The sequence below is a fragment of the Nymphaea colorata genome, chromosome 13, assembly GCF_008831285.2.
Source record: "Nymphaea colorata isolate Beijing-Zhang1983 chromosome 13, ASM883128v2, whole genome shotgun sequence".
NCBI lineage: Eukaryota > Viridiplantae > Streptophyta > Magnoliopsida > Nymphaeales > Nymphaeaceae > Nymphaea > Nymphaea colorata.
The window spans coordinates 8,336,821-8,351,898 of NC_045150.1; the positions used below are offsets into that span (position 1 = coordinate 8,336,821).

The window sequence follows — 15,078 nt, forward strand, 5'->3', positions numbered from 1 at the left end:
GTATAAAGTTTTGATGTGCCTCCTTGACACCAAATCGTCTCACTTGATGCTGCCACTTTCTTCTATTAAATTTGTCGTCAACTTTTCGGATTGATCTTTCTCTCGCACATAAAGTTAACTCTGTGCAGACTTTAGGGCTGTGGATGGGTCCGGTTTAATCAGATGAACTGGATTTATAATAACGGTCACGCCCTGGACCCAGACAGGTACGTTAAAATAATTAGTCGGACCGGTTGTTGGGAGGTCATGGTTATTTTGAGTGAACCTAAAGTACGCCAAGCCCAACCACGGAACAACATTAGATTTTGAGTTGCATCTACATCAAGTTGATCAAGGAGCATGACATATTACCTGATTAAACCAGGTTTAGAGAAAGGAGGACAGGTACAAGGAGGGCACCCTCCATCACCGACGCACAGAACCTCTTCTGGCTGAAAAACACTTGAAACCTACCTCGAAATTGCCGCCTGATTAACCAGTGCAGAAACCAGGTTTTGGGTTATTTTTACGTCAGTCTTGCCAAGGAAAAGCAGGCTTAGAATCCTGGAAAATAGAAAGAAAAGAAGGGCACTAAAAAAAAAAAAAACTTTTGACTGAGAGGTTACTCGACTCTGAGAAGGGCTTCTGTAAAGTCAGAACTCAACCGTCACTTTTTCAGCAAAGAAACAACTTTTGGGTTGGAGACCCAGCCATGCTGGTCTATTGCTGTACCCATTGAGTTTGTCTTCTTTGTCGGCAGTGCAATGGGTGCCTCAAATTTGATGCAGCCTTTGAGGTTGAGAAGGACCGACTGGTAAGAATAAGATATTCTACAGCTGCTGCCAGCAAGTTCGAGACTGACAATTTTCTTGTTGAACTTTTGAAAGGAAGAAGGAACAGCCTCCTAACGTAGGCGGCCTGGTCCGCCATCTCTTTTGAGTTTTGATTTTCCACCTTCGCCGAAAGCGGTTCATCGCAATAGGACAAAGAGCTTCGTGTTCAGCAGAACAATTAGGTAAAAAAGGATGTGACAATACATGACAAGGAGTCGACGTGCATACTTGGCCATACACATACTTCCTATCCACATGATAAATACAGTGAGCTTATAATCTAAAGCTTTCAATTGCGAAAGACTGCATCATCCCAATCATTTTTCGAAGAGGAAGTGCAGGGATGTCAATATACTTGATAGTTGGCACACACATAAACATAAAATAATATCGAGAAGCATATGCTTTATGTGAATAATTTGCCGTTTAACAATTTTCTTCTTGGTGAAACGAATGAAGGAAAAAGTAGAAGAACATCTTACAGAAGACCAACAGCTCACAGTATTCACAGTTTTCCATAATTGAAGACGATCTCCCACACCATGAAGTACAGACTCGATCGACGAGAAAAAAGAATACCAACAGACCAAAAGGAAGGAAAACCAGGAGTCACCTTTCTGCGTATCTGGCAGTACAAGGAACGGACCGAATCCAAGCGCGATGCCAACGGTTCATCCTCCTCTGTTTGCAGGACTGAGCTTCCATGGCCGCTTTCAATCTGGCAAACATCTCCTCTTCCGTGCATATTCTGTCCGAGGACATGAGGAACGCGCGTCGCCGGACCGGCGGAGACCACAACCCACTGCGCTCGTAGTCGAACCCGAACTCTGACAAGTCGGAAAATTTTCCGAGCAGCTTGTCTGAGAGATGTCTAGGCACCACTTGCACCAGAGGTGTTGAATTCTCCCCATGAGAGGAAGAAGAAGAAGCGGATGATGAAGTAGAGGGCAGAGACATGGCTGTCAGTTTCGGGCATAAGCAACACCCAGATTTAGGCCTAAAATAAGAGGGGGAGGCATGGAGAAACTGCTTTATTTAACTCCATTTATTAAAGGGGGAGGTGTGGGGTTTAATGCATTTCTTAGAAACGTGGATAGCACAATCTCTCTCTCTCATATATATATATATATATATATATATATATATATATATATATATATATATAGACAGAGAGAGAGAGAGAGAGAGAGAGAGATGTTTGGTATATATATGTATATATAAAATATGTATGTATGTTTGGTATATAATATGAGTCAATGGTTGTTCATTTGTATAGGAAGATGGTTATGGTAGGATGTCAACCGTTTGAATGTGGAAGGGACATTGGTAAAAGAAGCAGCCATGAAAGATCCGTTTAGATTCAGTTGGATTGGAGCTGCTTTGGAATTGATTCAGCTATTTGAATTTGATTGTGATTGGATCTTCTTCGTTAGATCCAAGGCGTGATTTGGATTTTCAATAAAAGCCTGTTATTTTAGGGCCTACCCTTTGGTCATAGTTTCTAAAACAGCTTTACATGTGGGGATTTCATTGCCTAATACTAATGCACTCACTAATGTCGAGAGGGAGGGAAAAAGCATGAAGGAGATCATTAGCTCGATCATAGATTTCATTTTCTCCTAAATCTAGAGCTGCATGGTTTAGAGCTGAAAGAAAACCAATGTATATCAACTAATACATTATATCTTATTGGCAAAAAGACCTAGCATCTACGTGAATCAAATTGATGATATCATCAGTCAAATGCCTAAAGACATTTATTTACTTTGATAAAAAAGTAAACTTCGTATTGTTTGATTTGGTTGAGTTTTCAACTTAGAGTTAAAAGGGCGATTGAAAGGATAAGCCCCTACTCAACGATGGTAAGTGGCAGTGCACCGTGTATTAATAAGAAATTCATAAACATGAAGCCAGTTTAGCATATTATGGCCCGAAAGTGGGCTACCAATAAAAAAAAATGCATTTTCTTCCCCACTTGGTTTCCGTGTGGGTGGGGAATGGAAAGTTTTAGAATCCCCATGAAAAAATTGGAGGAATTATTGACTTTGGCCTTACTAACTCTGCTTTTATATATATATATATATATATATATATATATATATATATATATATATATATATAAGAACTTGCAGTTGATTATCTTAAATTAGACCAACATTACTCGTCATAAATAAAAAATAAAGTCAACACTTTGTGTCGGGGCGGAATAGTCAGAAAACCAGTTTATAAAACATTTTTCTCCATAGTTATGCTAAGGTTAGACAGATTTGTATTAGATCACAGGGCAAAAAAAGATGCAACTTCAGCATTGTGTCATTGACTTAAAAATAGTTTACCGGCCCAAGTCGGTAGGGGGTCGTTTTTTGGCCTGGATTGCAATGGTAAAATGCCAGTTTTAGGAGGCGTTTGATGGCATGATTTTAATTGCAAGAAAACTTTTACAAGGGAAAACGAATCCGACGACTCAGGTTCTAAAACACTTTTACTTTTTTTTTTTTTTTTTTTTTAATGTTTACTTAGGAAACCACATTCAGAGTAAAGCCTCCAAGGTCATTCTTTCATTTCTTTAAGGTTTTGAGGTATATCTTTTAACTCAAATGCCATGTTTCTTTTAACTCAAATGCCATGTTTGTAAAACTTTGAAAAGTAGCATCGAAACATGACAGTCACTATAACATCTCAAAAATTTAGTCTCGTATTAAAGATTGTGAGAAATGTATAAAGAAAAATGTTCAAGGGTTTATAAAGAAAGTTATTATATAAATGGTTGTCTTGATTTGTAGTCTTTTTGAAGTTAAAGCCACATATTTGAATCCATCGATAACTCTGAACTTTACTTTTTTTTTCTCTTCAAATTTTAAAGTTTAATTTAAACAACAAAATCAGGTTCCTGAACTAGACACCTCATATGTGCCTGTTGGTCCAAGTAGGTTTGGCAAATAATGGATTGAACCTGGAGATTTTTCTTCTTTTCGGCTGTACAGGATTCCGATCGATCAGAAACGGATTTCCCGGCGGCTTCATACTTCCCAGTACCAAATCCTGACCCTCTTCCAGAATAGCATCAAGATTAAAATATTAAGCATGAAGAAGCTTAGAGCCAGGAGACGGAATATCTGTATCGATCCAACGTCCGCTTCATCCTGAACAACCCATTCGAGTGTCAGATCCTTCATTGAGTTTGGATCTGTCGCCTTCTCTAACAAATTAATTGCGCTTGGTCTTAGGAGTTGATCATATTCTTTTATTATATGGTAGAAAAAGTTTTTAACTTTTTAACCACATCAAAGACATTCCCAACCTTTGCAGGTAAGTCTCAAGGAGCCGCTTCAAAAAAATATTAAATTTATGTAAATAAAACGAAACTGACCGTAAACGGCACACGTTCCTGTGGAAAAAAACAAAGCTCTAGTTGATATGGCTGCAGGGATGCGGTCAATCTGCCATATATGTTTATATATTGATTTATTCTAGAATGTAGATACCATGTATATGATTGTGCTTACACACTGAGCATTTTTATATTAATACTGAACTGGCACAAATCTAATACTATTACCGATCTGTTTATGTGAATGGTTCAAAATATGACTCGAGCTCTACGTCCGCCCCGGATACAATGCGACTTATAAGGACAGTATAACATTATATTATCAAGTTTTAGAGCATATATTGCTAGTATATAGAGAGAGGGGGCAGCAGTATTGGTTCGGGCTTTTGTAGGGTCAGCTCTCTGTGTTGTAAAAGAAATAAGAGGAGATCCAGATTATGAATAACATAAGCATGACTAATAGCGGAGCCAAGGTAGGACCCACAAGGGCTATGACCCTACCTAAACAAAAAAAAAGGGTTAAAAATTTACATGTAAAATTTTTACACATTTCACTTACCATATATAAAAATTTGAAAATTGATATTTGGCCTACGTTGAAATATAAAAACTTATATATATATACATATATATACACGAACACGAAGAAAGTTGTTGAGAAGAGTTTCAAGTGTTGGCTCATATGGGTCTTGCTTTTTTTTTAGGACATTTTAAATTGATAAAAAATAAAAAATAAATAGTCATACGTTGGTCCCATTGGTGTCATATTGACACATTGGCAACAAGCCTGTGGGCTTCGCCTTCACGTGCTGCCATCATGTCACGTGATGAGAGAAACCCGAATCCCATAACACCGCGTATCCACGATATGTGAATGTGACACGAATTTGTAATTTTTTTTAATTTTAAATTAATTTAAAAATAAAGATCGATACGGATAATACGCCGAATCGGTGATTAAACCGATACAACGCAACAAGGGATAAAAAATTTTCTACTGCATGAATCACTCTAAGTCTTTTCGTTTTTGAGGATCAAACGCTGCACTAGATGTGGAATCAAACACCTCCACATCCCGTCAAGTTGCTTTAATCCGAATAATTTGTTTTGGTGCCAATTTTTTGGGGGCCGCAGTCTTGGAACACGCGTTTGAGTCAAACAAAGTAAGAAATCACTTGGGACAATTATAAACTGAAAAAATAAAAACACCTTTTCCAAGAGATCCAGTATCTTCAACAATTCTTTGTTTTCTGGGTATTCTATTTACTTTCTCGTCTCATGTGCTGAAGGGTGAGAGAATGTAAGATCACTTCGACTCGACTCTCGTATGATCAGACCAACCTTCTTTAATTTATATATATATTAAGGTAGGAAAATATTTTTAATTTTTTGTCGTTAGAAATTATCATAAAAAGGGTATCCTATTGCTAAAGACTTGTAGTTAAACAGCGCCCTAGTAAATATATCGATTGCGATAGTTTTTAACGATGGGAAATAAAAAAATATCATCCTATATATACATCTATAATCTTGATGTGTTTAAAAATACTAATTTAACATAAATCATGTTCTTGTTCAAGTTATTTTTGTAGAAAGTTTGATTAAATCGAAATTTTGATGTTATCTGAACTGTTCAGTTTTGGATTATTAAAAAAATATTATTATTAAACCAAAAAAGTAACTTAAAATATGTTTCTCATCAAATTACTCTTATAGTCACATCTATAAGGTTAGATTGTAAGATGAAAAAACACTTTAATATTTAATTTTAAAAGGTCTAGTTTTTGTGTATTATCTAGATTGTCTAGCATTTATCAACATATAGTGAATGATGACTCTGCCAGAATTACCCAAATATTTAATTAGTGCTGTCCATTTGATGCAGATAGAATGATTGTGAAAAAATATGAAACAAAAATGTGAAAACTAATACTTGGACGATGAAAATGTTTTATCATTTTTTCTTCTTGTTTTTTTGTTTAACCATTCATCATGTTATATTGGTCGGTCTGATTAAATAATTGAAGACTTTAAAAAGCTAAATCACCGTTTAATTTCTTTTGTATATATATATATATATATAGTAGGCTTTTCGAAGAACAATGCGAAATAATAGCCTTTATCAATATATTATATGCACTTTGTTTTTTATTTAAGGTTTTGCTTTCTCTGCGTAATTTCTCCTAGAGGAGGAGGCAACCTTTTTTGTTTTTTATTTTTGTTAAAAATATTTGAAACAAAATTAAACAACTACGCGTTTCCACCGATTGAAGCCACGAAATTAGAGATTTCTTAATGAGAAAGATTCAGTCCACGAACTTTCAGTATTCCCTCCTTCCCTCAAGTTGAAAATACCGAACAAGCGAACAGGAAGGAAGGGGATGAAAAGGGGGGAAAGGAAAGCCTTTCGGAACACATAATAACAAGATATAATAATATTTGCACCAGCGATTGACAGAAGGCGTGTTGGTCGGCCTCGCTTTCTGTCTCTCTGTCGTGCTCTCTCTCTCTCTCTCATTTCCGCTTTTTGTGGGTATCTTTCTTTTTGTTCCTTTATAGTCTCACAGGAGCACACATACAACGCACATACACAGAGAGGGAGAGAGATGGCTGGTTATAGAGCAGAGGACGACTATGACTATCTCTTCAAGGTGGTGTTGATTGGGGACTCGGGCGTGGGAAAGTCCAACTTGTTGTCGAGGTTCACCAGGAACGAGTTTAGCTTGGAGTCGAAGTCTACAATTGGTGTGGAGTTCGCAACCAGAAGTCTGAATGTGGACGGGAAGGTCATCAAAGCTCAGATTTGGGACACTGCTGGTCAAGAGAGGTACATGCATGATACACTCTGTGTGTGTTCATTTTTTGCTGTCACTGGTTATGCTGGCGGCTTCATTTTGGTGTTTTCTGAATATCTACTTGTGATGAACATGTTGGCATATGGTCTTTCGTTTTCTCTCTGGGTTTTGTTGCTTTGGGTTTATAGGGTAATGGATTTCAGTAAGTCATGTGAATGTATTAGTCGGAGATGCTGGTTTCTTTTGTTTTCTGCACTGGTTGAGTTTTGGTAGCTTTCTACGTCAATGTGCTTCTTCTTGAATTTGTGCTTCTTTTCTTATGTTCGTTTAGATCTGATGCAGTTTGTAGGAGATGATGAATTTTTTGGATAAATGAAATTTGTGATTTTGCTTGGGTTATATTTGTTTCCGATGTAAATGAATCAGACAATCTAGTTGGGGCTATAACTGCATTTTGCTCGTTTCACATTGTTCTTCCTTACAGACTTTTATGGGGGGTTGTTTGTAGGAAATTGGAGCTTGAGAATTAGGGCCTTGTGCAACTTTAGGAACGACTTGATCCCCGGATCTTATGAGATCATGTTGTTAATGCACCTAATATATCATTGTGGAGACCATGGTTCTTTTATGGGTTCAGCTTTGGGAACATCATCTCTCTTGTATATCTTACTTTTTCCTGTAACCTACACGGAGAGTTCAAGTTTTGACTAGAGAAGGTGTATATATTCAATCTGTTGCTCTTTTGTGCAACTATTTTAAATTAGTCACTTGTTGGACAATTTTTTTTTTTGTATTTTTGGCTTTCGGATGGCACTGACAATGGTTGTTTGAGTGAGCTTTAGGATCTTGTCTTTTGGCGGTCAGTTAAGTAGAATGATGATATTTGTGCTTGAGGGTAGTGGAAGCTGATTATAAAATGGCTTGTTATTCTTGACTTTGGATCTCCATATGGGCATGCACACAATGGTGACACATGTTAATGCAATTAAAGCTGGTTCTATTTATATTTCGATTTGCTATTATGTTTTAGCATATTCTTCTGGAGGTGCTACTGTTGTATATGAAAATTGAAAATAAGAGAGATGACCAAGCCAACTGTGAGCTTGAATCTTGAAGATCCTGGATGAGTTTGCATACATGTTCAAAGTCGTGGTTCATGCGAAATTAAGGGAAACTGCTACCTCTGCTGATTGCATCTGTATCAAAGTTTGTTCTCTCATAATTTTATTTATATTAGAGAAAGGCAGATACATTTTGTGGACATGCAGTGATATATCTGCTTTTGCTATATCAGATTGTGAAGAATTAGAAAACATGATTTTGTGAACCTGCTTCAATTTTGTTGTGCTCCCTTTTACCCACCAATTTCTTGTTGAAGTCTTTATCTATTCTTGTAAGTTTTATCATCCTGAGATTTCTTTCTTCAACTTCGATTGTGGGATACTCAAAGTTTGCTACATATCATGGGATTTACTCCTCGTGATGTTTATGTGTTAATCTGATGCCATCAGTTTCATCGGCTTTGCTTGGCCTTCTAAGAGACCTGATTGTATGGTAAAAAATTTGTGCAATAACATGGTTGAATTGTTGTTTCCTTGCATAATTGTAAGGCACATGCCAGAAGATTTCTCATTGCAAAGATAGTGGGTTACCTGTAAATATGCTGACCTAGTTGGTTCATGTTGTATATGTTCTCTCATGTTTCTTATATTGTTCTTGTTAAGAATCAGTTCGAGCTCCTGCAGTAGCAAAAAGTTAATACATGGTAGCATGTCCATTGAGTTGTCTATGTCACCTACATAACCACACTCTTCCATTAGTTTGATATTTGATTGTTAGAAGATCGTTGTTCTGAGTTAGCTACTCTCTCTCTCTCACACACGCACACAAATACGCAGGATGTGTATGACTATGACCCATTTAATTAAGGTTAGGGTTTGTTCTAGCTTCGTAAACTATTGGACTTTAGCTGGTGGAGGCTCAAATTTCTTATATGTGGAAATATGTTATAATGTTAAAATGTTTCAACAATGTCATCAATGCTCTATTTCAGATGCAGCTTGTTGATTTTGTTCCATGTTTTGAAGTATCTGTCACTTGACACAAATATCAGTGTTTTATTCAAAACAACATGGCAAAAGTAAAAAACAAAGGTAAAAAAGCAGGCTATTTTGAAAAAAATTCCAAAATGAAAGTATTGTGTTTCTGTCATTTTAAATTGTGTTGGTTTCAGAAAAAATCTTGTTTAATATATTGTAATTTTAGGTCTATTTTAACAGTTTTAATAAATGCTTGAAATTATATCGGTGTCTTTGTAAAAATAAGGTTTTATATAATCTTTTTTATTATTTTTTTTTTACATTTTTTATTTTTTTGAACTCCATATCTTCATGAGAAAAGAAAACTTCTTGAATAATTCTCAAGGAAGCCTTGCTGATAGAAACCCGAGAATGGTATTTGCGCCCATGCTACTAATTGATGATAAGTGACATTTGTGATTCTTTTATCCAACTGCTTATTTTCTTAGGCAATAATAGGAAAATAGCAATGTATATAAAATACAAAAACTTTGTAAAGCATGTAAAAGTAACAACATTGATAATTAGAAAAATGTGTTGGATTTTTTTCCTGGTTTGATAGTGATATCTTTTAAACTGACAACTGAAAAAAGTAGTTGTTATTGTCCTGAAGTAGCACAGTTTTTCTATAAGACTTATTTATAAGTGGTATTTGCTAAGAAATATTCCATGCAACTTTCTAACTGCTTCAGTTTATGATGTACCTACACTTACTAACATGTGCTTAAAGGCATTGATTATAAACTACCCTTTGTTAAAGGCAGTTAATGTTCTATTATTCATATATACATGGTGAAAGGACAAATCAAGCCATAGGAGCCACCCTGAAGAATGACTCCCCTTCTACCAGCACAGTATTTTGAAATTTTGAATGATCCCTCTAGCATGGGTATTGTTGAATTATGGTTAGTCGATATGGCTTCTCTACTGGCAAAACGCTGGCTGCTTCCTGGTTTATGGTGCCATCATCGTCATTTTCCACCCAAGTGGTCCCTGGAAGTCAGTAAGAGACCAACTCAACAAGTAGGATTTGTGTCGTGAGGGTTTTGTCCCTTTTTTCGTTGGGGGTTCCTCTTTTTTCCCCTTTTCTTTGGGGTGGTGGTGTTTGTGGTCTGATGAGAAGGTTAGGTATCTAGTCGTTCAAATGAACTTGAAGGTTAGGTGCCATGCCATTTACCTGCTTCTGCTTGGTGGTAGATAGACAGTTTCTGCTGAATCTTTTCAAGACTAATATTAGGAATTATCTGCATTCAACCGAGTGAAATGACCATAGCACCAGAAAAAAAAGGCATTTTTTTGTGAAGTGCTCTGTTAATTTTTTTTTTTTGGCTATGGCAGTTGTCTTTTGTGTTTTAAACATAAAATCAAAAGTACCATTCTTACAGGTTTGTTTTATCATTTCACATTATGTTAGAAGTCATATGATACTATGTAAGATACAGTTGGTTGTATTTAGCTTATAACCGGCAGACTCTCTCTCTCCTCTATCCACCATCCCTCCCCTCTCTGAGTCTTTTTGATAGTGAAAGTACTAGCAGTTCAGATCATATTTACTTCTGAAAGAAGAAAGGAAGAACCTAGTTGTTTCCTTCTATTAATTCAAATTCTTGGCTTTGGGGATTCTTTCTGTCCGTGGTTATTGGGCTCTTCTAAAGTTTACCAGTTTTGCTTAACATTATGCTTCTTTAATGCAACAGCTGAAAATTAATTTTCAGAATTGATCTAAGATACGGGAATTTAAAACTAACTAAAGCAATGGTTATGGCGATGGAGGTAAATGGTGCAAACATGGATTTGGTGTTTTGGTTTTATGGCTGTTCTGAATCTGATAGAAATTTGCTTCCCCAGACTTGGTTAATTTGAATCCCAAACGGTTCACATTCCTGTCTGTGGCCAAACATTAAGAGGCATGTATTGCCAATTTCCTGTATCAGCCAAGTGGAAAATGTTGTTGAATATGTTTATAATATCTTATTACATATGTAACACAAATTTAATTTTAATTTCCAACGTATAACTCATGTTTGCTTTATAATGTGCCGTAAATCAGTTCACATAAATATTCATGATTTGGTTGGAAGAGTCACATACATCGATATCAGACAAATATGAATATTTTTCACATGACACAGGTACCGTGCTATTACCAGTGCATACTACAGGGGGGCAGTTGGTGCACTGCTCGTGTATGATGTCACCCGGCATGCGACATTTGAGAATTGTGAGAGATGGCTGAAGGAGTTAAGAGACCATACTGACCCCAACATAGTCGTGATGCTCATTGGCAACAAATCCGACCTTCGTCATCTTGTTGCAGTTTCTACTCAGGATGGGAAAGATCTTGCAGAGCGTGAGTCTCTCTATTTCATGGAGACATCTGCATTGGAATCCACAAATGTCGAGGATGCATTCGCAGAGGTCTTGACACAGATTTATCACATAGTGAGCAAGAAAGCTGTTGAGCCAGGCGAAGATGGAGCTGCAGCAACATTGCCGAGCAAGGGGGAGAAGATAAATATTGGAAACAAAGATGATGTTTCTGCACTAAAGAGAATTGGGTGCTGCTCAAACTAGAGCCTTGATAATTGGTACTGCGGAAAAGTTGTCGGTTTACACATAGCAGTTCTGCTTGCCATTGTTTCTTGTATGCGGGCTCTAAAAAACTTCAGCTTCAAATCTAGACCGTTTTGCTTGACATCCAGCAGGAAAGAGTTGTGTTTCCTTTTCTTCTGTCAAATGATAGGATTAGAAGATAACAGATGATGAGCCAATATTCACAAATCATCAAAATCCTTGCTTGTACCATATGACAGTTGAGATGGGTTTTCCTTCTTGAGGAGGATTGAATTAGGAGCCCTTTAGTTTCTGGTGTCAATTCCACATCCATGCTGACGAAATGTCACAGTGTGATGTCTAAAGATGAGACACTGTTTCTTCGTATTTGAATAGTTTCATACAACGCATATTTCAGAAAAAGATGATGGTTTAATAGTCATCCAGCGGTTAATTTCTCCTGCAAGACGTCATGTTTGAACCTCGCATGGATAAAATTAATCACGTTCTTTGGTTCTGGTTCTTGACTTGTAGCTAGGTTTTCTAGCGATCTGAATTGACTCAGGCGATTCCCAGGCCAACTTGGCGAGTCAGCCAACTATGGTTTAGACAGCAGGAAGCAAACACATCTTCATTTGATAATGCATACCCTTGATACCGTCGACAATGAAATTTGAAACCTAGTCATATTTTGCTACATGTTGAGAGCTGCCACTGAAACTGCAAGAAAGTCGCGAGAAGCAATACATGAATAGAATGTTTCTCACACTAGATTAGAAATAGTGCCAAGCTGTTGGGGAATCCGCCACCAGTAAGGTGTTTGTTTGCCATGTGTCTGTTGAGATTAGACTAAATAGAAATTCTTCTCAACTAAGGAATCATCAGGGAAATAATGAACAAGATGAGCAAGCTTCCTGCATCCTGAACAAATTAAGCAAATATTTGAAAAAACCAAGCAAATAATCTAAGGAGCTTTGGAAATTGTTAATCGTCAAAGAAAAACAACTGGAGGCAAAGGTTCAGAGTTGATTGGCTTCACGGAGGAGGCATTTTTAACAAAGTTCTCTGCATATTTATTAATGCAAAATGAAGGGAGAAGAATAAATGGATAATCGTTTACAAGATGATAACCAGTTCATGGAGTTGTCGAGGACTCGTAGGCCTGTAAGACTTTTTTGTTTATGAATCTCCTCTCATGTGTAGGCCTGAACAAGAGCTGAGTCGACTTGACCTTGGATCCACTCATGAAACCTGTGCTGAGTCAAGCTTAAACGAGTCAAGCTCAAATATGAACTCGAACTCGACTCGATTAAGTGAACGAGTCAAAACATCAACTCGAGCTTAGCTTGCTTAGCAAAAGAGTCGGCTCGAGATCGAGCTTGGCTCGTGGTTCAGGCCTACTCAGGTTGTCATAATGGTGCAGCATATGGGACAACTTCTTGATATGATTATAATAAGAAACCAAGGAGCTTTTGTGCGCATACAAATACATCGTCAATTTATTCTCACTGTGGACGATGTCGTGGACTCTTGGCCGGAATTGGTTTACTAATTCACTATCAAGATTGATTTGGTTAAGACATTTGACCGACATATCAATTGAGGTTCTTACGGTGAGAGTTTGATCTAATTGGGTTTCACGAAAGATAGACTGATTAGACTGTGTTTGTTCTCAATGACATCCTTTTCAATATTTCAAGTGGGAGCAATGGGAGATCACTTTAGCAGTTGAAAGGGGATGTGCCTCGCTGTATCTTTTTATAGATATAATGAAGATTGTCTCTAGGAAACTGCAAATAGGAACATTAAGACAACGTATTAAGTTTCAGTACTATGATAGAAAGATTATATTCTATTTTCTTTTATATGCAGATGTAGGGATGTTAATATATCCGATTTGGTTCGGATATTTGACCGAAACGTTCCAAAACAGTGGGATATGATTTTTTTTTTTAAGAAATTGGATCAGATTTGGATTTAAAAAATGACATCAGACATCAGATCAGTTTGGAACTAAATATACATTATTACCCAATCAGATTTAAATTCAGCTTAAATTTAGTTTTAAATAAATATCCTATATTCAATGCTCTTACATCTTGAAAATCAGGTTGGATTCAGTTCAAAATTCAGATTTGGATTCAGACATGAATGTAAAAGTCAGATTTGCATTAGATTCAGATTGTCAAATCTTCGGATATGTCTTTTCTATGTTTGTATTTGGAATCCAAATATGTGAATATCCAAAAAGCTGATACATTTGAACATATATCTGATTTATCTAGATGGTGTGCTCCTTTTTTTTAAGAGCAAAAAATGACATGCTTGTCTTTCCGTCTTTCCAAAATTCAGTTGGTCTCAACAAAAGTGCTCACGATTCAGTTGGTTTTTGAGTTATTGAAGACAAATCCCTTTATATTTATGTTTCATGCGGTCAACATATTTAAAGCTAATCTTCAAGGGGGTTGGCACAACGGAATTGGGTAGGGGCTAGTAGGCAACCCGTCTCCACTTCGAAATCCTGGGGTGCCAACTCTTTGTGTTATAAATGAGGGCTACCGACACGTAAGTTGGAGTGCGGTGGAAGCAGTATCTCGAAGCACCAAAGCAGACCCTATATCTTAGGGAACGAGGGGTTGGATGGAAGTTTCAGCCTTATTAGGGCAGTGGATCAAACTTCACTCACCCGAGAAAGCTGGTTGCGGTGACTTTCTGATAGTGGTATTAAGATGTATGAAGTAAGAAACGTATCAAAAGTTGCTTATAGACTACCCTCCTAAAATTTAAGCTTCACTCTTCCTCAAGAGTAGCTAGGCATTGCTTGTTGAAGTCAATTCTTCTTACTCTTGTATCTTGACTCGCTAATTCACAAATTAAATGTATTGAAAAGCTTGTTGCTGGTTTCATGGATAGATGAATAGAATCATAATAATTGAACTTCTTCAAGTACTTGGATGAGATCACTTTTGTGAGCCTGAAAAAGGGGTGGAAAATTTACTCTTACATCTATGGAGGCTTGAAAGTTGCTGGCATGGATGCATGGTAGTGACGGAGCTAGGATTTTCTTCTTAATCAGGCTGAACGTAAAATATGACACGAATATTGAAAATTCTTATAAGGGCCAAATTAGAAATTCCAAAAACTTTAAAGGTAAAAATTTAAATTTCAAAATCTTGGGGGGCTGGTTTCATTCAACTGTTCCTCGACCAAGGCGGGGTTTACGTTAATCTAGTAGTAGAAGGAAAAGTACTCTTAACTCTTGATAGGCTTCAGAAATCGAAAAAATTTTCTTGGTTAAAAGATGTTTCTTAAATCTGCGGATTTAAGATTCTCAATGATCTTAAATCCAAGGCTATCAAATACTCCCTAAGAGTCATGTACCCCAACCTTTTCTTGTATTTTCCAATTGATGGTTCCAGAATAATTTGAAAACAAGTCGACTTTTTTGTTGTTAAGAGGCAAATACTTGATATTATGATTTGGAAGCTGTGGATTGAGAATGCTGATGT

At 36.8% G+C, this 15,078-nt stretch overlaps 1 protein-coding gene across 1 annotated transcript; it reads left to right on the forward strand.

Annotated features, from left to right (window-relative positions):
- The first annotated feature begins 6,575 nt into the window (after positions 1 to 6,575).
- Positions 6,576 to 11,736, forward strand: LOC116266890 (ras-related protein RABA1d). The gene is made up of 2 exons (XM_031648347.2): positions 6,576 to 6,970; positions 11,149 to 11,736. The coding sequence occupies exons 1-2, from the start codon at positions 6,750 to 6,752 to the stop codon at positions 11,588 to 11,590; spliced, it is 663 nt and encodes a 220-aa protein (XP_031504207.1). The 5' UTR covers positions 6,576 to 6,749; the 3' UTR covers positions 11,591 to 11,736.
- The last annotated feature ends 3,342 nt before the right edge of the window (positions 11,737 to 15,078 follow it).